Source organism: Rattus norvegicus, chromosome 7 (assembly GCF_021556685.1).
Source record: "Rattus norvegicus strain SHRSP/BbbUtx chromosome 7, alternate assembly SHRSP_T2T, whole genome shotgun sequence".
Classification (NCBI taxonomy): Eukaryota; Metazoa; Chordata; class Mammalia; order Rodentia; family Muridae; genus Rattus; species Rattus norvegicus.
In genome coordinates, this window is record NC_141540.1 from 37789137 (window position 1) to 37809734 (window position 20598).

Consider the following 20598-nt stretch of genomic DNA (forward strand, 5'->3'; position numbering starts at 1 on the left):
ATCCCTTAGCTCTGGTTCGTGCCTCCTGACCTGCTGAGCCCTGGGGTTGTGCTGTAGAGAGTGGGTAGAGAAATGTGGCTCCTACCCGGGAGATCCAGGAGGTTTATTGCCAGGTTCAATTGGAGGGCGAGATCCATCTGAAACCCACCTTCTCAGAGACACCTGCATCACCAACTACTCCAGTTGGTGGGGGCTTTATAGTTCTGACCAATAAAGGAACTAACAACTTCCTCCCTCCCTGCCTTCCTTTCTTTCTTCTCTTCTCTTCTCTTCTCTTCTCTTCTCTTCTCTTCTCTTCTCTTCTCTCTCTCTCTCTCTCTCTCTCTCTCTCTCCTTTCTTTTCTTTTAGATGAAGCAAAAGATGCTGAACTCAAAAAGGAAAGACCCTACAAGATCTTTTTCAAAGATCTCTTCCTTTTCAAAGAAAATGAAATTGCTGCAAGGAAAAGGGTAAGGCTTTATTAAGATCAGAACCCCCCCCCCAAAAAAAAAAGGTTAGAACCGTGTACTTTCAGCCATAGAGCTCAATAGTTTTATGGGTTAAGAGACGGTGTCAGATACTGACGCACCTTGTCCCGTGTTTGACGCCATTCTAGGAAGATAGTGTTCATGCCTAGGACAGGGCAGGGGTTCAGAGCGCGCCCCCTAGTGGGAAAAGACCGCTATGCCATTACCAACTGGCTCCAGAGCCAGGGTTCACTGTCCTCCGTGTGTCTGACACCCGGGGTTTTCATATCGCTACGTTTCTGAAACTGGGTCTAGCTTGTGCAGGGGGCATGCTGCACTTCACTGTCCGAGCACAAAGTAAAAGTAGGTCTTACCATGGGTAACACCTCGGGACCAACGAGTCCTACAGTCAAAGCTATGTGAGGGAGACAGCAGAGGGCTGCTCTGTGGATGAGAGAAGAATGGGAAGGACAGACACAGCCTTCTCTGTGGTGACAGGAGCTGAGTCCTTAAGAATAACCCAAAGTGTGCCAAAACTGTTACGGATAAACAAGTTTATGCGTGCTTTGAGGAGAGAGAAGAAAAGAGGACATGGAGAGGAAAGGGGGTTGTTTTTAGAGTGATTTGGAATAAAAAAAAATTAGCAGTGGGACTGAAATTCAACCTTTCTTCCCAAAGGTAATGGATTAGAGGACTCCCTGGCCTTCAGCGGGATGAATAAAATAGCTACAAACATGGATTGTGGTCATCTAGGGATGGCTGTGCTCTGGGCATTGTGTGCTTCGTTGAGCTTCACACACGATTAAACTGAGAGAAGTGCAAAGCAATCCAAAGACTGGGCTCTCACTGCTCTCTATGGAAGTCTGCCTTCCATTAAGTTTTCGGTTCCAGTGGGCTATGAACCTTTGAAATTCCATATTTTCCCTGCATTTAATCTGGGGAGACATTTTCCTGCCTCTGTTTCTGAGATAATTTAGAAGGCCCAACTTCCAAACATAATCCTGGTTCCCATGTGAGAAAGAGAGGATGCTGGGTCCATTCCTTCCCAGGGTAAGCTCCTGAGCTGCCTAAGGCCAAAGGCCTTTGCTATTTGCAGATGACTATTATAGCAATACGACACTTTGCTGCATTAAAATCCCTTCCATGCTCTTGCACCTTGGGCAGGAAAGAATGAAGACCCACAGCATGCATATCTACCAGAAGACGACATTTTCGTCCCGAATGAAGAGTCGCTCACACCTTGGCCAGCTGGCTTTTTTTGCGGAGGCAGGTAGCAGCTCCTATGAAAAGCTGGGGCTAGACCCCACTCTGATCCTCAGACTGACAGAAGGTGAGTGTGGTGGTTTGAAGAGGTTCAGCCTCTTCAGACTCCTGTGTTCAAATGCTTGGCTCGGAGACACGTGGCGCTACTATTTGGAGGCGTGGCCTTACCGGAGAAGGTGTGGCCTTCTTAGAGGAAGTTTGTCACTGTCGGGGGCGGGCTTTGTAGTCTTAAATGTTTAAACTATGCCCAGTGTGAAACAAATCCAGCTTCCTCCAGGCTTCCTGGTAATCAAGGTGTAGAACTCTGCTCCTTCAGCACCCACTGTGTCTGCCTACACGGGGCCATGGGCTGTGCTCCCTGCCATGATGATAATGGACTGAATCTCTGAAAGTGTAAGCTGGGCCCAATTCAATGTTAGCTTTTGTAAGAGTTGCCATGGTCACGGTGTCTCTTCACAGCAACTTAAATCCTAAGACAGTAAGTCAACGTTAGTCTTAGTCATTCAGATAGATAGATAGATAGATAGATAGATAGATAGATAGATAGATAGATGATAGAAACAGATGATACAAAGATAGATAGATTGATAGATAGATGATAGAAACAGATGATACAAAGATAGATAGATAGATAGATAGATAGATAGATAGATAAATGTTTCATATATATATATGGATAACTTGGTATTTTATATACATATATAGACATATGATTACATATTATATATATAATTTATTTATTTATTGTTTTATGCACGTTGGTCTTTCACCTACATGTGGGTGGGAGTCAGGTCCCCTGGAGCTGGAGTTACAGGCAGCTATAAGCTCCCATGTGGGTGCTGGAATGGAACCCGGGACCTCTGGAAGAGCAGCCTGTGCTGTTAACCACTAAGCCATCTCTCCAGCCCCTATTCTTAGTCTTAAGACGTTGTTTTTGATATTTGCCATTCATCGTAGGTTTGGGAGATTTTCTGGTGCTGAAAGAGAGAGAATCAATGCTTCTCTACTGCTGTGAGAAGCCTACCAGAGACAACAACATGAAGCCCCCCCCCCTTTTTTTTTCTTTGGTTTTTTTCTCTGTAGCCCTGGCTGTCCTGGAACAATTGCTACAGACTAGATTGGCCTGGAACTCAGAGATCTATCTGCCTCTGCATCTGTTGAGAGTTTAGGCCAACACAGACATTCTTAAAGTCAAAAGGAAAGTCTTTATTGCTGGACAGTGGCTACGTGGGAACTTACCCAAAGTCTCACTCACAGCCATTTGTCTTTTATTTAAAAAACAAAACACACACACACACACACACACACACACACACACACTCACTCCTGGTTGGCATACTTCAGTTAGTTAGCAAGACGCAGAACTACAGAAGTCAAAAAAGCAAGATTAGTACATTTAGGGACTTTTCATTTGTGGAGTTTTCTAGAACTGTGAACTAGGTCTTTGTTCCCATTTTGGCATGTGTCAGGGCCTGTGTGCTGGGTTTTAAGGTCAGAATGGTGCCTCTAACACGGTGACAGTCATGTTAAGCTCTGGGGCCTGTTACAGTACAACAGGTAAGATTTGCCATAGGCTTGATTGAAAGAAGAAAGCAGCTTAAGTTAAGAAGACAGTTTCCCAGGAAGGTCTTACTTCTTCTCCTGCCTTTGGGAAGGAAGGAAGTCAATGCCAAATAATAGTGTTGACGTCGTCAACGTCGAGTAACGTGAAAACAGTAGGCCCAGCTAGCTGTACTGTTTGAGGTATGGAAATATAGGCACTTCCTAAGGTTGGAGGAGCTTTGGAGGTTCAAAATAGGCCTCAGACATAGAGCATCAGGAAACCGATGGGGCGAAATAAACTTGTCCACCATTGCAAAACCGGGCCTGGTTTAGTGACCTGGTTGTCAGAGTCATAAGCACTTCCTGCGCCTGACAGGTCAAGAAGCGCCTACACGTGAAAGTACTTTGCAGCTAAATAAGTCCAGAATGGCTCACGAGAAAAGGGACTTGGGGTTCACCAGCTCCCATGGAGGAAGCAAGCCATGAGGCTGGAGAGAGCTTAGTCAGGGGAGCTCGGCTGCTCCTGCAGAGGCCTGCGGTTTGACTCTCAGCCTCCTGACAGAGGCTCGGCACCAGTTGTAACTCCAGTCTGAAGGGATGTAATGCCTTCCTCTGACTTCCTCAGGCACCAGGCACACACGGAGTGCATGCACTTGAATGCGGGCAAAATACTCGTATGCATAAAAAAAATAAATGAATCAATCTTAAGAAAAAGACGGGCTGGCTAGATAGCTCAGTAAGCAAACGCAATGGCTGCTCTTCCAGAAGACCCGGGGTCTGTTCCTAGCACCCACATGGAGGGTCACAACTACCCGTGACTCTTGTTTTAGAGGATCAGGCACCCTCTTCTGTCCCCTTCTGGAACAAGGCACATATGTGGTGCTCAGACATACACGCAAGGGGAAACACACTTTACACCAAAAACAAAAATAAATCGATTTCTAAAAAAGCCCTTAGGATTATTTGTTTTGTTATTTTGTGCATATCCGTTGTGCCCGCGTGTATATAAGTGTGTCGGATCCCCTGGGAACGAAGGTTAACAGTCGGTTTTGAGCTTCCAGGTGGGGGTTGGGAATTGAACCTGGATCGCCTGAAAAGGTAATAAGTTCTCTGACTTGCGGAGCCAAGTTTCCAGACCCCCAAAACATCTTTAAAAAGACGAAGCAGACAGCGCTAATCGATCTAGACCATCTCGTAGATGTACGAGTGACTGAATAGCAGTGACTGGCAGGCAATAGTTGGGTCCAGCTACAGCATCGGGTCTAGGAGATCCCTGGGCTCCATCTTGTGTCTCCATGTTGAATCTTGGGCCATCGAGAACATGTAAAGCCACAAGCGACATATCTACAGTTCCTTGCAAAAGAGGTGACAGTCCTCGCCACCCCGGCAGTCCTCAGATAACTAGAAACCACAGCTTTGAGGGTGACCCAGCCCTCCTCTGTGTCATTGATGTGGAATGGATCACTTCTGGCCTCTTAAGACCAAATGCCATAGGACGGGCTCCTCCACAGGAAAAGAGTCCAACTTTACTCTTATGCATCATCTGAGGCTCTCTCAACAATGTGGCAGGTTGTGCTGACAAGCAATATGGAGTTTTCACTTAAAGACATCTCCCTCTAACTGCATCTGAAATAAAGAACTGATCTGAGTGAGGTCACTTTTCCCCAACCTTACAGTCTCTGTATGAATTCTGATTTTAAAATATTTTATATGTATTGATATGTAGTATATAACACACATTATATATATATATATATGTTTTATATATACACACACACACACACACACACGTGTGTGTGTGTGTGTGTGTGTGTGTGTGTAAAATAAGCCAGTGGTCCTACTTGGGGACTCTCGATTCTTTTTTTTTTTTTTTTTTTTTTTTTTTTTTTTTTTTTGTTAATTTTTTTTTTTAAAGATTTATTTATTTATTATATATAAGTACACTGTAGCTGTCTTCAGATACACCAGAAGAGGGCATCGGATCTCTTTACAGATGGTTGTGAGCCACCATGTGGTTGCTGGGAATTGAACTCATGACCTCTGGAAGAGCAGTCGGGTGCTCTTAACCTCTGTGCCATATCTCCAGCCCCGACTCTCGATTCTTGTATTTCTGTGTTTGCACTAGTGGCGAATGGCTAGGTCACTATCAAAGGAAATTGACAGATGCCTCAATGCTGGTGGCAGATTGGTTTCCTACACCTGCTCATTCTCTACACCGTGGCAGTGAGACTCTGACTTTGCTTTGAGAGGAAATACCTGTAGGCCAGATGTGAAGGAGCACTCCTGCAGTGCCAGAACTCAGGGAGCAGAAGCAGGAGAATCAGAGTTCAAGGTCATCTTCTGCTCTAGAACAAGTTTGAGGCCAGCAGGAGTTACTGGAGATCCTATCCAAAAAAAGAAAGAAAGAAAGGAAGAAAGAAAGAAAGAGGGAAAGAAAGAAAGGAAGGAAGGAAGAGAAAAAGAAAGAAAGAAAGAGAAAAAGGAAGGAAGGAAGAAAGAAAGAAAGAGAAAAAGAAAGAAAGGAAGGAAGGAAGAAAGAAAGAAAGAGAAAAAGAAAGAAGGGAAGGAAGAAAGAAAGAGAAAAAGAAAGAAAGGAAGGAAGGAAGGAAGGAAGAAAGAAAGAAAGAAAGAAAGAAAGAAAGAAAGAAAGTGGAAAAGGAAGAAAGAAAGAGAAAACAAAGCCACAGAGCGGGCAGTGGTAGCGAAGCCACACTTTTAATCCCAGCACCGGGAGGCAGAGGCAGGCGGATCACTGAGTTTGAGGCCAGCTTGGTCTACAGAGTGAGTTCCAGGGCTGTGCAGAAAAACCCTGTCTGGACAAACAAGAACAAAAGCAAACACACCAACAACTCTGAACAGGCTGTGTTGCAGGCTCCGTCAGCCCCAGATATGTCTCACTGTGCTTCAAAACACCAGTGCCTGGGAAGGAGGTGTTTGGGAAGACAACTGTGGAAACTCGGGCCAGATATAAGACGGTGTTGAGGGATTGTTGGTTTGTTGGGGGTGGAAACGCTACTGTTTAAATTCTCTGATAAAGTTACACACTAAAGCTCAGAGATCGACTAGTCTAAGATGTTTTGTTGATTTTCAGAATATTCTAGTGGGGGGAAAAGTTGGGGAGGGTTATCAACAGGTAGGAACTAAAATATATCGGCGACGTCGAAGCAGCTGAACTTCAGGATGCGCTGCTATGAATGTCAGCGACTTCTAGTTAGTGCAGTATTAAAAATATAGCTGTTTCTGGGTGTTAATCACTCGGGTGTGTTATATTTGATCTGCAACAAAATGCGGTTGGATGTCTTTAACTAATCTTTGCAGAAGAAGACGGCTCAGGGAGGCGGGGTCATCTCACATCTCTCCGAGGCTCCCTGCAATGGATGTTTGTTAACGACTATAACAATCACCGTGGTTTTCATGACTGGTTATAAAATGAATGGCGCATCCCAAGTGCATTGCGTGAACAATAGCAACTCGTAGTGGTTGAGAAACCGCTGTGTGTTTTATGTCCTACGCGGGCGACCTTATGCTCTCAAAATAAGCCACATTGAGCTGGCAGTGGCTTCCCATGCCAGGGGTTTAAATTCTCAGTCACTTCTTGGGTTTGTTGCCTGGGTCTCTTCTAAAGGAGCAGTCACAGCCAGGACATCACAGGGGTCTGCAGCTAAGGGATCTTGAAGCTTCTTGGTAGTCACATAGCCCCACATCTGTTCCGTGACCAGCATGTCGACAGCCATGAGCTGTGGGTGGAAGAACAGTCTTCACACAGATGAGGAAACTGGGGCACAGAGAGAGCGGCGGTCTCTCTCCCAGTTAGAGGCAGAAACCCCGTGCATCTGTGGGGAGACAGGAGCCCAAGACAAGGCCCTCTGCTTGTTTAGGAAGTAGTATTTCTATTTACATGGTTAGCGAGAAACTGTACTCTATGTCTATGCACACTCTGTCGGTTTCACGGAGAATGAATGTGGAAATGTAGCATTTTCCAAAATGAAGAAAACGTGAGGGCTGGAGAGATGGCTCAGCGGTTAAGAGCACTGACTGCTCTCCCAGAGGTCCTGAGTTCAATTCCCAGCAACCACATGGTGGCTCACAGCCATCTGTAATGGGATCTCATGCTCTCTTCTGGTGTGTCTGAAGACGGCAACAGTGGACTCATATAAATAAAATGAATAAATAGACCTTTAAAAAAAAAGAAAAAAGAAAAAAGAACTATCATTAAAAAAAAAACAAAAAAACAAAACAAAAACAAAAAAAAAAAAAAAGAAAACGTGAATGTTTTTTGGAATTCCTTGCCGGTTCCCTGCAGGGTAAAACTGGCTGTCATCCTTTCCAAACTAGTTACGTTACCGGAGGGCAGAGCTCTTTTGCTGAGTCTGGATTCGCAGCGTATGTGATGACGCTTACTCTTTGAAAGCTAGCAGTCTAAACATACGTCTGTGTCAATGTTTTCTCCAGGCGCGGACAGAAAGAGGACCGTCCACGAGTTTATTAACGACCAACGAGACAGATTTCTACTTGAGGTATGAAAAGCAAGTTCTTTCTCCTGTTAGCCAGACTTCTTGCATAGCATTGCCAGGTAATGCTTGCCTTGGCGTTAGATTTTTCCCTCACAGTCTATTGCCTGAACGAATGGCGCGTTCCTGTGTTTATTCACTTGAATGATATTTATTGAGTACTTATAACATGCCACAAGCCATTACAAAATTCCCTCGTGTTGGAGAACTTACCTTCACACAATCTATACCAGTGACCTGGGAAATGGTTTGTTTTTGCAGAGGACGATGTTGGGCCCCAAGATCTCTATTTTTCCCAGTTCTGTGTGGGAGTCAGAACATTCTGGAATCTTCCCACTCTCTCTATAACCACTCAGACAGGAGAGAAATGGCTTTGTCACAAGAGAAGAACACATTAGAATCAGCCAGAAGAGCCCTGTGAGACAGAGTTTAGAAGCACTCCAGATAATCGTGATTATATTTTCTTTGTTTTAATTAGATATATTTCTTTACTTACATTTCAAATGTTATTCCCTTTCCAGGTTTCCTGTCCATAAGTCCCCCCATACCCTCCCCCTCCCCCATATGGGTATTTCCCCCATCCCCCCAACATTCCCCTGCACTGGGGGTCCAACCTTGGCAGAATCAAGGGCTTCCCCTTCCACTGGTGCCCCAACCAGGCTATTCTCTGCTACATATGCAGTTGGAGCCCTGGGTCAGCCCATGTCTTTTGGTAGTGGTTTAGTCCCTGGAAGCTCTGGTTGGTTGGCATTGTTGTTTTTATGGGGTTGCAAGCTCCTTCAGCTCTTTCAATCCTTCCTCTAATTCCTCCAAAGGGGGGTCCTGTTCTCAGTTCAGTGGTTTGCTGCTAGCATTGACCTCTGTATTGGACATGCTCTGGATGTGTCTCTCAGGAGAGATCTATATCCTGTCCCTTTCAGCATGCACTTTTTAGCTTCATCAATCTTATCTAGTTTTGGTGGCTGTATATATAGGGTCCATATGAGCCACATGTGGGGCAGTCTCTGAATGGCCGTTCCTTCAGTTGCTGCTCTAAACTTTGCTTCCATATCCCCTCCTATGGATATTTTTCCCCTTTAAAGAAGGAGTGGGAGCATCATCATTTTGGTCATTCTTCTTGAGCTTCCTGTGGTCTGTGGATTGCATCCTGGGTAATTCAAGCTTTTGGGTTAATATCCACTTATCAGTGAGTGCATACTATGTGTGTTTTTCTGTGATTGGGTTACCTCACTCAGGATGATATTTTCTAGTTCATTCCATTTGCCTATGAATTTCATGAAGTCATTGTTTTTGATAGCTGAGTAATATTCCATTGTGTAGATGTACCACATTTTCTGTATCCATTCCTCTGTTGAAGGGCACCTGGGATCTTTCCAGCTTCTGGCTATTATAAATAAGGCTGCGATGAACATAGTGGAGCACGTGTCTCTTTTATATGTTGAGGCATCTTTTGGGTATATGCCCAGGAGAGGTATAGCTGGGTCCTCAGAGAGTGCAATGTCCAATTTTCTGAGGAACCTCCAGACTGATTTCCAGAATGGTTGTACCACTTTGCAATCCCACCAACAATGGAGGAGTGTTCCTCTTTCTCCACATCCTCACCAGCATCTGCTGTCACCTGAGTTTTTGATCTTAGCCATCCTGACTGGTGTGAGGTGAAATCTCAGGGTTGTTTTGATTTGCATTTCCCTTATGACTAAAGATGTTGAACATTTCTTTAGGTGCTTCTCCACCATTCTGTATTCCTCAGCTGAGAATGTTTTGTTTAGCTCTGTACCCCATTTTTAATAGGGTCATTTGTCTCCCTGCAGTCTAACTTCTTGAGTTCTTTGTATATTTCGGATATGAGCCCTGACAGTAGTGATTATTGTATCGATAACTGCCTGACGCTCGCAAACAACTTACTGTTGTTCCAATAGCGCCAGTGAACTGTGGCTGCTTATTTTGAAGCTGTGTCTGGAATAATCTCAAAGTCGTCGCCCATTCCGTTTGCTGTGCTGTGTTCAGCTTTATTTGGTTTGTAATTAAAAAAAAAGTTATGAGGCAACATTTTTAAATCCCTGGTGGCCGCTCCAAGTCATGCTTAGACAGCTCGTTCTTATCTTCGGTATCTGTATTTGCCAACAGTGCATGGCATACGTCACCACGGCCCTTCTGCTCTGCTCACTTAGAGCCTCGGCTCCAAGCGCTCTACCACCTGTTAAAGCTTGGTTGCTGCTCTGAGTCATTTCCATCTGTTCTTGCAAGGTTACAGAACCGAATGAAAACAGGGATAAGATTGCCCCAGCACTCACAGGCTACAGTAACAAAAGGGCACACTGTGTGTGTGAAGAATGACGGGGAGACTGTTTCTTTCCGTCCTGGAGGCAAAAACAAAAGAAGCACCACCCCAGGGCAAAGTTTCTCAGGCTCCCTTCTCATGGAGTCAGACTGTCACACGGTCCCCCTGTCGGCAGCAATGAACACACAGTGCAGTCAGTCAGGGATGATCTTAACATGTCTAGTCATAGAAGGTTTTATCCTGTCTTCAGGCCATGTGACAATACGTTACTTATTACCCTCGTGTGCATATTAATTTACCATAGACAGAGTAGAGACTCTGTGCACGCAACCCTGGGAGAAAAACTGCAAATCGAATCCTTTGGCTGTTGGCTTATACCTCTGTTGCCAAGCCCTAATCATTTAGAGACAGTCTGTTTCTGTTGGGGCCTTGAATGCTAGCAAATTGGTGAAAATGTTTTTGGTCTTTCCTAATTTCATAGCACACATTTTTTGGGGTATAGGCCAAAGCTAATGCTCGCCCTTGAGGCCAGCTGCAACCAACAAGAAGGAACTCAGATAAACTACGTCACACAGCTGTGCATGGAACCCATGCCTTAGCTTAGCTAATGTTAACAGTTCTTAGGTATGATTTTGGCCTCCCCTAGGAAACCTTGCTGATGTAACTGAAGTCTTGGCTGGGAGTAGATGGTTCTTGGCAGACTCTCTGGGATTTGAATGGGCCTTGTTCTCTGCTCGGGTATTTTTCCAGTCCCCCAAGCAGGTTGATAACAAGCCCCAAGTGATATAATGAAGTCAATGTATCACTAAGACTATAGCTGGAAAAAAATTGACCTTGCCCAAACAATGCCTGGCTCTAGCGTTTTTTGTCTTCTAGAAGGTGACTTATGTCACAGGTCATAAGGATGTCTTCAAGGTGAGGCTGACCACATCTGCCAGTCTTAGGATGGCCATGTCAGGAAAACCAACAATGTGGCTGTTTGGGGTCATTCCAAGAGGGTCAGGGGACTGAAGAGATATCAGTCAATTAATCTTGTCTACAGAATGAATTTTCATTGGAAATTCTGGCCAGCTAGTCTCGGTTGACTCCATGGTTGGCTGTACTGTGTGTTTATTGTTTTAGACGCAGGAATGAAACCATGGGCGGAGTCTATGGGGAGGGAGACCCAGAAGCTTTGTCTCTGGAGAGCCTCTAAACCAGTGGTTCTCAACCCGTTTGGGGGTTGCCTATCAGATAGCCTGTATATCAGGATATTTACGATTTCATAACAGTAGCAAAATTTCAGTTATGAAATAGCAACATAATAATTTTACGGTTGGGGGTTAGCACAGTGTAAGAAACTGGATTACAGGGTTGAAGCATTAGGAAGGTTGAGAATCACTGCTCTAAACCCTGCCTCATGGGGCTCTTCCTCTGGCTAACTTTAACGTTTCCTTTCCTTGTAATGATATCCCCACCCAGGAGTTTTGTGGGATCCAGAAACCTGAAGCTACTTGGGGGGCTCATCAAATTTGCCAGTGGTGTCAGTTGTGAGAGCAGATGTGGGCTGAGTCCCTCAAAATTTTCAACTTCAGTAACTTAATGATGTTTTTCTTTCTTTCTTTCTTTCTTTCTTTCTTTCTTTTTTTTTTTTTTTTTGGAGCTGGGGATCGAACCAAGGGCCTTGCGCTTGCTAGGCAAGCGCTCTACCACTGAGCTAAATCCCCAACCCTTAATGATGTTTTTAAACTCAATGGTCTCATAGCACCCTGCCTTGTTCTTTCACTCCTTTTTTCTCTGCTCCCTTACCCCTCTCTTTTTAAAAGTTTTATTTATGGGATGTGAATTTCTCACTTAGAATGTAAATGTTAATGTATTGTGAGTTTAATACTATGGACGATTTTTTTTTAATGCCAATAACTTGACATGGATGGAACAAATTCCTGGAAAGTTACAAACCATCGAAGCTTGTCCGAGAAGAAAGCACACGATAGCTTTATATCGCGGTACAGACTGAACTTTTAGGCAAAAAAGAAAGAAAAAAAAATTCCACATTCGCTGGCTGATTGTCCCAGACATTTTAAGAGAAAACCATTCTAATCTTACATAGCCTGTTAACACCAAGAATATTATCCAGATCTCTGAATAACATGCAGGCCTTAGAAGAAAAGAGAGCACAGACCCTATGACTTATGGGTAAAGGCACATGGCTCCAGGCCTTATCTATGAGTTTGATATCTGGGACCAACATGGTGCAAAGAGAGACCTGACTTCTGTAAGTTGTACTCTGACCTCGTGTCCCTGCCCAACTGATGCTAGCCGAGAGATGCACTATACTTACTAACTAACTAACTAACTGACAACTAACTCTAACAAATCTTTAAAGAAGAAGAAAGTGAGAGGCAAGCATTCCAAACTAATTTCAACAAATCAAACATGATAGAACATAAAAAGGATAATCCATCATGGCTAATGAATTGGGGCTTCTGCTAAGCGTGTGGAAGCAGCTCAGTGCTCGGAGATGGAGAAACACAACACACGCCAGCGGGTTAGAAACGAACAGCCGCATAATCATCTCAAGCGATTCAGGAAGAGCATTCCTCTATATCCAAAATGTGTTCTTTTTTTTAATAACATCACTCTTATCCTTAGATAATTGTATACACACGCCAACTCAATTCCAGGTCAACCCCTCATCTTCTTACCCACCCACTGTCTTTTCTTCACTAGTAATGTTTTATTTATTTAAATACATCTTTAAAAACGTTTTATTGATTCTTTGTGAGTTTCACGTCATGCACACCGATCCCATTCATCTCCCTATCTCCTTGGTATCCGCCCTCTGCCCTTGCAACACCTCCCTCCCCTCTCCCCAGGAAACAAAGATATAAGTATCACAAACCAAAAACGAGAAAATCTGCTCGTGGAAGCTGCGGTGTGCCCCACAGCACACCTGTGTGATCACACATCTACACTTGCAAATGTTTCCTGCAGGGAGCCATTGGTCTGGTTCAAGGCCCCTGTCTTCTGCTGTCCATCAATACTAGATCCTCAAGCGGGTTCCTCTCTGATATCCTGCTGTTGCCGTGTGTGCCATGGGATCCTGTAGCTTTGGTTCTGTAGGGCCAGCCCTTCCGCTTGCTCCAGCAGTTCATAGATGGGGTAAATGTTAGGGTGGGCCAATTCGAAGCCCTGGATCTGGCCATTAGGTATTGTTCTGTCTGCCTTTACATCAACCTGACATAAGCTAGAGTCATCAGAGAGGAGGGAGTCTCAGTTGGAAAAAAAGGGGGAAGGGGGCTTCCAGAAGGTCTAGCTATAGGCCAGTCTAGGGGTAGGTGAGCATTTTCTTTATTAGTGATTGACGTGAGACGGCCCAACCTGTGGTGGGCAGGACTACCGTTGAGCTGGTAGTCCTGGGTTTTAAAGGAAAGCAGGCTGGGTAAAACTCTAAGCAGCATTTCCCCCATGGCGTCTGCATTAGCTGCTGACTCCAGGTTCCTCCCTGCTTGAGTTCCTGCCCTCACTGCTTTTGCTGATGAACTGATGTACAGAACTGGGAGAGGAATAAACCCTTTCCTCCCCAAGCTGCTTTGGGTCATGGTGCTTCATCACAGCAATGGTAACCCTAAGACAAGAGTTGTTCGAATACTGCGACCACTTAGCAGAAGTATAGCAGTAGATTCTTGGACCCACTAGGGTCCAAGGCCTAACTACTCACAAATTCCTGACCCTAATGACAGGGCAGGTATGGGTTCTACTCTGTGGCAGGCCTTAGGTCCAATCAGTAAGTGGTTCCTACCATTGTACCGGTGAGTATATCTTGCCAGGCCGGTCATTATTGTAGCTCGTAGAGTTCACAGTTGGGTGAGAGTGATGATTACCTCTCTGCCAATAGTATGAGACTTCCCAGCACTATGAGAGCTATCCTGTGGGGATGAAGCTTCCAGGACAGTGTCACCATGCCTTCTTGGTGATCTGTGTCTCGATATGCGGTGTCTTCGGCAATACATTGTCTCAGCTAGATCTCCAGTGCTGTGATAAAACTTCATGACCCAAAGAAAGGAAAGGGGTTTATTTCATCTTATATTTCCAGGTATCAGTCCATCACTGAGCACTGAGGGAAATTAGGTTGGGAACTCAGGCAAGGCAGGAACCTAAAGAACAAGAACTGAAGAAGTCATGGAGGAGTGCTGTTTTCTGGCTTGCTCCCCTTGGCTTGCTCCCCTATTTTCTTATACCATCCAAGACCATTTACCCCAGGGGTAGCACCACCCATAGTCAGTTGGGCCCGCCCACAGTCAGCTGGCACCTCCTACAGCTAGCTGGCTCCGCCCACAGTCATCTAGGCTCCGCCCATAGGCAGCTGGGCCCACCTACAGTGATCTGGGCCCATCGACCTCAATTATTAATCAAGAAAGTATCTCACAGGCTTGGCCACAAGCCAATCTTATGGAGGCATTTTTTTTTTCCAGTTGAGATTCCCTCCTCTTTGATGATTCTAGCATGTTCCAAGTTGACAAAAATCTAGCCAACACAAGGTCTGACTGTTGAGTTTTGGAGGGTAACCAAGAGCGATGCCAATGGTCAATTATATTTGGAGGTCAGTGGAACTTCACTGATCAACAACTCAGAAAGAGTAGTGAATTCCTGGCACTGGGCTTTTATTTTCTAGCATGGGGAGTCTAGTTGGAGCCTTTAAAGGAATTCATACAGAAAACTGCTATTGTAGAAGCTCCCCTATACACATACACACACTCACATGAGAAGGCAAAGAAACAAAGCCATGTGTTTGTTTCATATACTGTACTAAAAAACACGTGAGGATCTAAACAGCTCCCCCTGGATTTGGTTAAATAGCCCACACCCTTGGACCAGCCTGGAGAAACCCATTACTGCACCCGAAGTTGAACTGATTTCTATCAGAGGAGAGATGGGAGGCTTGGTCACCCTGGTTTCCTTGTGTTCAGAAAACCAGATTGCATCGTGGGTAACAGATGGACCTATTTTTTTGAAGAGCACCTGATTTTTTATGTATTTATTTTTGGATTGGTAGGGAGTAGCCATTTTAGAAGTACACAAAGTCTTTTCATGAAAGCTAATGGAAAAGGGCTAATTTCCCTGCTGAGGATCCCCAAAGCAACCTCTTGAGATCCAGAGGGCTCCATGGGTGTCGTTATTACTTCCTCCCCAAGTGATCCCAGGCTGCAGGACTCACTCCCCTCTTGAGATTCCGTTGAAACCTGCTGGTAACATGCCATGGGATGCACTTCACCCACTCTTGTTTTCAATGCTCCCAGTACGCAGTGTCGACTAAGAAAAACACAATCAAAAGGTTCGAAAGACTCATAGCCACGAAAGAAAGTCAACTCAAAAAAGCCGAGAAAAAGCTCCAAGATGATGCCTTGTCCTTTGAAGAGTTCCTACGAGAAAACGACCAGAGATCTGTAGACGCTCTCAAAATGTTAGTGTCGTTCTTACTTCTTACTCTCTTACTCTTTGTCTCTTCCCCCTCTGTCCCTTCTCTCCCCATTCCCGCCCCCCACATGTTCATGGCTGACCTATTCTCTCTCTCTACCCCCCTCTGCCTTTACTTTCTCAACTCCCAAATAAACTCTATTCATATATATATATATATATACATCTATATACACACACACATATATATACATACATATATATACATACACACACACACACACATACACACATATATATATATATATATATATATATATATATATATATAATCTCTTTTCTGGCCATAGCTTTCTCCCCATCCCCCAAGTCTTTGCTTGCTTGTTATAGTTCCTTGGGAAAAGGAACTAACTAACTGATCCGTGTTCCCTTTTAGGGCAGCCCAAGAAACAATAAACAAACTCCAAATGACATCAGAGCTCAAGAAAGCAGTCATGGAAGTTCAAGCAATAAAGAGGTGAGGGGGTGCTGCTCTCCCTCTGCCAGTTCCCACATCTCACCATGACTCTTGTGCCCAGCAAAGCCAGGTGGGAATAGCTTTAGCAGCCTGGTGCCTTACTGTGACTGACGGCCTTCAAAACGGGCAAGCTGTCTGTCAACGGTGCCAGCCTCGGTATCGGAGCATAAGCCTCTCTGTGGGAAGGTTCTGCTGCTGGGGCAGAGGAGGATATGGAAAAGCAGCAAAACCATGTCAAGAGTCAAAAAGGGTGTTCCCCCTATGAGCCTCCTTTCATTCACTGTATGCCCCGCCCCATCACCCCACATTTATGCATCTCAGCTGGGATGCATTTGCCAATCACCTCCCATCCATCATTGGCGGTTTTCGTGTGTAGAGCCCTTAGCAGAATCTCACGTCGATGTTGAAATTAAGATCTATACTGAGAAAAATCACAGGGTTGGGGATGGGTTCATATTATGACATCATCAGCCACCCCTCTTCCAAACCTGTATGTTCCTTCTGTGTTCAAGGGAACTCAGTTGAATGATACGAGTTCCAAACAGATTCTGGCCATAGTAGCTTTTTCTATTTAAAAGTCTGAGGTTGAAGATGCTTCGAGAGAGGGAGCTTCCTCCCCCACTTTCTACTGTAACGAAATTCCTCAGTACATCTCCGGCATGTTCTACTTTTAATTTTTAAACATGTTTATTTATCTTATGTATACAAATGCTCTGTTTTCATGCAGACCAGAAGAGGGAATCAGATTCCACTACAGATGGTTGTGAGCCACCATGTGGTTGCTGGGAATTGAACCCAGGTCCTCTGGAAGAGCAGACAGTGCTCTTAACCACTGAGCCATCTCTCCAGCCCTTACTTTTAGCTTACAGATAGAGCTTTGCTATATTACCCAGGCTGGGTTTGAACTCACTCTGTAGCTCAGGCAAACCTTAAACATCTTACCTCAGCTTCCCAAGTAGCTGGGAAGAGTATAGGTTCCATCTAGAGCAGCAGATTTCAACCTTCTTAACACTGCAAACCTTTAATACAGTTCCTTGTGTTGTAGTGACCCCCAACGTAAAAATATTTGACTGCTACTTTTGCAATTTTTCTACTATTGTGAATTGGAAGGCAATATTGGATATCCAGGATATCTGATATATGACCCCCAGAGGGGTCGCGACCCCAGGGTTGAGAACCATTGTGCCAGCTGCTCCTATAGGTCTGGTTCCGTGTGTGAGCGGAGCAGTGTACGTGGTGCATTAATGACCATGCTCTGCCTAGTGTCCACTTGGTGACACCTCTATATAGCCTGGCCAGAGACCTGGCTCATTGCTTACATGCCTCACCATTCTAGAAGGGTGAACAAGATACGGGAGAACTCACTTGCGTAGAGCCAGGGAAGGGGAACCTCTTCCCTCTGTGGTAAGGGGACTCGAGAATGGAAAGTATTTGAAAAGGAGAAATGACTTTCTTAGAAAACCTTTCCAAGGAAGCCGTGTGATCATTTCGCCTCGTGGTCTCTGACACATCCGGGGGATGAAATGAGGGGCTTTCGCCATCTCCCAATTACTGAACACGAGGAACTGCGTACTGACCCCTGAAGACCACTCGTACCGGTCTGAGGGAGAGCTCTGATGTAAGGGTTTGAGGCTGAGCACTTGAGCTGACACAGCAGCGGCAAGGCTACGAATGGGGTTCTGACTGAGGAAGACAGGCTCTGACCTTCCGGTTCAGCTTTGCCAATGGCTCTGTGTGAAACGTGACTGGGATAAACCAACGTGAAGCCGGGGAAAGCATTCAGCTCAAATCTCTAGGTATTGTTGGCAAAAACGCAGGCATCTGTCTAAGGTCTCCCAAAAGGGTGGAATAAGAACATCTGTTGTTTCGAGATTTATATTTAATTATGCATGCATGTCTGTGGATATGCGCGCTGCTGCAAGTGCCGGCTGGGGTTAGAGGCGTCGGATCTCCCTGGTGGCTTGGAGCCACCTGACGTAGGTGCTAGGAGTTAAACTCGGGTCCTCTTCAAGAGCAGTATGCATTCTCACCCTCCCATCCGTCTCTCCAGCCCCAAGGATGCCTATTTTTAAATTCGGTACTGAGTGCGCAGTCTTGGGGGCTTGCTGCACATAGCTCGCACGTGTCAGGCCTTTGTGACAGGGTAGCTCCCTTTCTTCACCTCACATACCTACGGTCCTTTTCACCTTCCGAGTTCTTCATAGGCCCGAAGCTTAATAGAATATAAGGCTTCTGACAGAAACGGACCAGCTGAGTGAGCCGGTCAGCAGCCCATGGTTTAGGAGCATGTCACTGGCTCTGTTTATTCACATGCCAGCCTCTGGGTGTGTTTCTGGTCATATATTTCAGAAGTGTGTAGTCTGGGGTTGTGCTTGCAAGTTTGGTCAGGTGTGCCACTGTGCGAGCAAACGACGGCGAGGAAGCGTTCACGGCGGTGTAATTACAATCCCTGTTTCTTTTGAAGTGAAATAGCAAAAACAGAGTTCCTCCTCAAGGAGTACATGAAATATGGATTTTTCCTGCTGAAGTTGTCTCCGAAACAATGGCAAGTACAGCAATCGCAAAAAAGAGTCCAGTCATCCAAAAGTAACCAGGTTCTTCCAAAAATCTTGGAAAGTAAGTCACTGGTTGTAAGTCAAGCGAAGCAAATACCCCTGATTATCTAGAGTGTTCTGCTCAAAGGTTGTTATCTATTTCAACAGTGAAAATGTTTTTTTGATTGTATGTGCATTGGTGTTTTGCCTGCATGTATGTATGTGTGAGGGAGTTGGATCCCCTGGAATTGGAGTCACAGGTAGTTGTGAGCCGCCATGTAGGTGCTGGGAATTGAACCCTGGGTCCTCTGGAAGAATGAATAGCCAGTGCTCCTAACCACTGAGCTACCTCTCCAATCCTCTTCCTACCTTTGTTATCATATATTATTAATTTGGAAATTCAGGTTAGTTTCAGATATAAGCAATAAAAATGAATACATCAACAAATAAAATTACATTATTTATAGATATTATAACAACATCTCAAAAAACTGTAATTAAAGGTCTCTATAATATGATCAATGGATACAAAATCGATAATACTTTGTTAACCTAATAGTAATAAACTAAATGTATTCATTGGAAACTGTACAAATACTTTGAAGCTGGGAAATCACAACTTCAATGTGTCTGACCTGGGGTGTTGACAAATGGAGAAATTTGTTGTGTTTGCAGAACACATCACAAGAATTGATACTGTAAGTTTAATAATTTTCTTGAAATAAGTGTATTTGGCAAAATTACAATAAAAATCCTGCTACCGGGGTTGGGGATTTAGCTCAGTGGTAGAGCACTTGCCTAGGAAGCGCAAGGCCCTGGGTTCGGTCCCCAGCTCCAAAAAAAAAAAAAAAAAAAAAAAAAAAACAAAACAAAACAAAAAAAAACCCTGCTACCACGGGATTTTTAGAGAGTTGAGTATGAGAGTGGAGAGGACGTTGAACCATGATCCTGAGGTCCGTACAGAAAAATAAGTGCTTTTAGCTTAAGAAGGTAATGGGGGTGGGTGAGTCACTAATAGTACTTTAAGTATTATATATTTAAATATATTATAATTTTATATGCAATTATATGGTTAGATATTTAACCACATAATCTGAGTAATTGGAACAGTGCTGTGCTGGTGTTAGTGTGTCAGTTATAGAGCAGAGACAGAATCTATTACGTAAACATTCCACACATGATCCAAGCGGAACCACATCCTAACAGAAGATTTTATTCCAGCAATATTGGAGTGGCTAGGCCCAGGCTCACTTCCTCCTTAAAGAAAGTTCTGAGATATTGGATAGATGGGCATTGGTCACCAAGCACATAACAGAATTAACCCCTGGGAGCAGGCAAAGCAATTACGTGAGAGCCAAGATTCTCAGCTACTGCCTGAAGCATTTCCAGAATTCATACAAGGACCGGGAGTCTAGAGGGCGCCCAGCTGATCCAAGCATTTATACTACAGGAACTGGCAAACTAAAAATCAGGGAGAACTAGTCTTGCAGGGAGCTGGTGGGCGGGGACATGAGTCCCTGATCAAAGCTTGTTAAACGATGTTGAGCAAGAGGGAAAACGGAAGTAAAGCCGAGATGTATTTTCATAAGAGAGTTTCGGATTTAGTTTTTTCTAGACTCCTCATCTAAATGAGGACACTCAGGTCCCGGTAGGCTCTCAGGCGACGAGTGCCAATGGTTACAGCGGAGTTTCAGGAACTATGATGGGCTAATGTTGGAAATGGAGCTATCCTTGGCCATAAATGGTCTATTCTCGTCTCTTCTCCCTGTGTCCGAGAGCAGACCTCACGGTTGGTTGCAGAGTTCACATTGCAGGACGCAGGGTCTGCACTCCGCAAAATTCATCCTGGGAAGCTTTAAAGTAACTCTGCCTTCTGACTGAGGCAAAGCTCCCACTCTCAGAAGTATATCCCCGCCCCGCCCCGCCCCGCCCCGCCCCGCCCCCTTCCCCCACAAACTCTCACTTTCTCTCCTCTTCATCTCCCATGTTTAGAATTCTCAATATGTACCAGTAAAAGAAATAACAGCACCGACTCGGACAGGCTATCGTTTTCAGAAGATCGCAGTTCAAAGAGAGGAAGCCTAGGTGAGGACCGAGGTCTGTGAC

The 20598-nt window shown here is 44.8% G+C and overlaps 1 protein-coding gene and 1 long non-coding RNA gene across 2 annotated transcripts in view; one reads left to right on the forward strand and one right to left on the reverse strand.

Annotated features, from left to right (window-relative positions):
• The window catches only part of Ccdc38 (coiled-coil domain containing 38), a 70648-nt gene that overhangs the window by 34324 nt on the left and 15726 nt on the right, over nt 1-20598 (forward strand). The window contains exons 8-14 of the mRNA NM_001447180.1: nt 350-450; nt 1612-1777; nt 7705-7769; nt 15324-15487; nt 15878-15958; nt 18423-18574; nt 20485-20577. Of these exons, the coding sequence (NP_001434109.1) occupies nt 350-450; nt 1612-1777; nt 7705-7769; nt 15324-15487; nt 15878-15958; nt 18423-18574; nt 20485-20577 (822 nt within the window). The remainder of the gene's footprint in view (nt 1-349; nt 451-1611; nt 1778-7704; nt 7770-15323; nt 15488-15877; nt 15959-18422; nt 18575-20484; nt 20578-20598) is intronic.
• Nucleotides 15029-16413, reverse strand: LOC148004620 (uncharacterized). The gene is made up of 3 exons (XR_015625239.1): nt 16302-16413; nt 16002-16150; nt 15029-15446 (listed from the first exon to the last, which is right to left on the reverse strand). It is a non-coding gene; the product is annotated as an uncharacterized LOC148004620 (long non-coding RNA).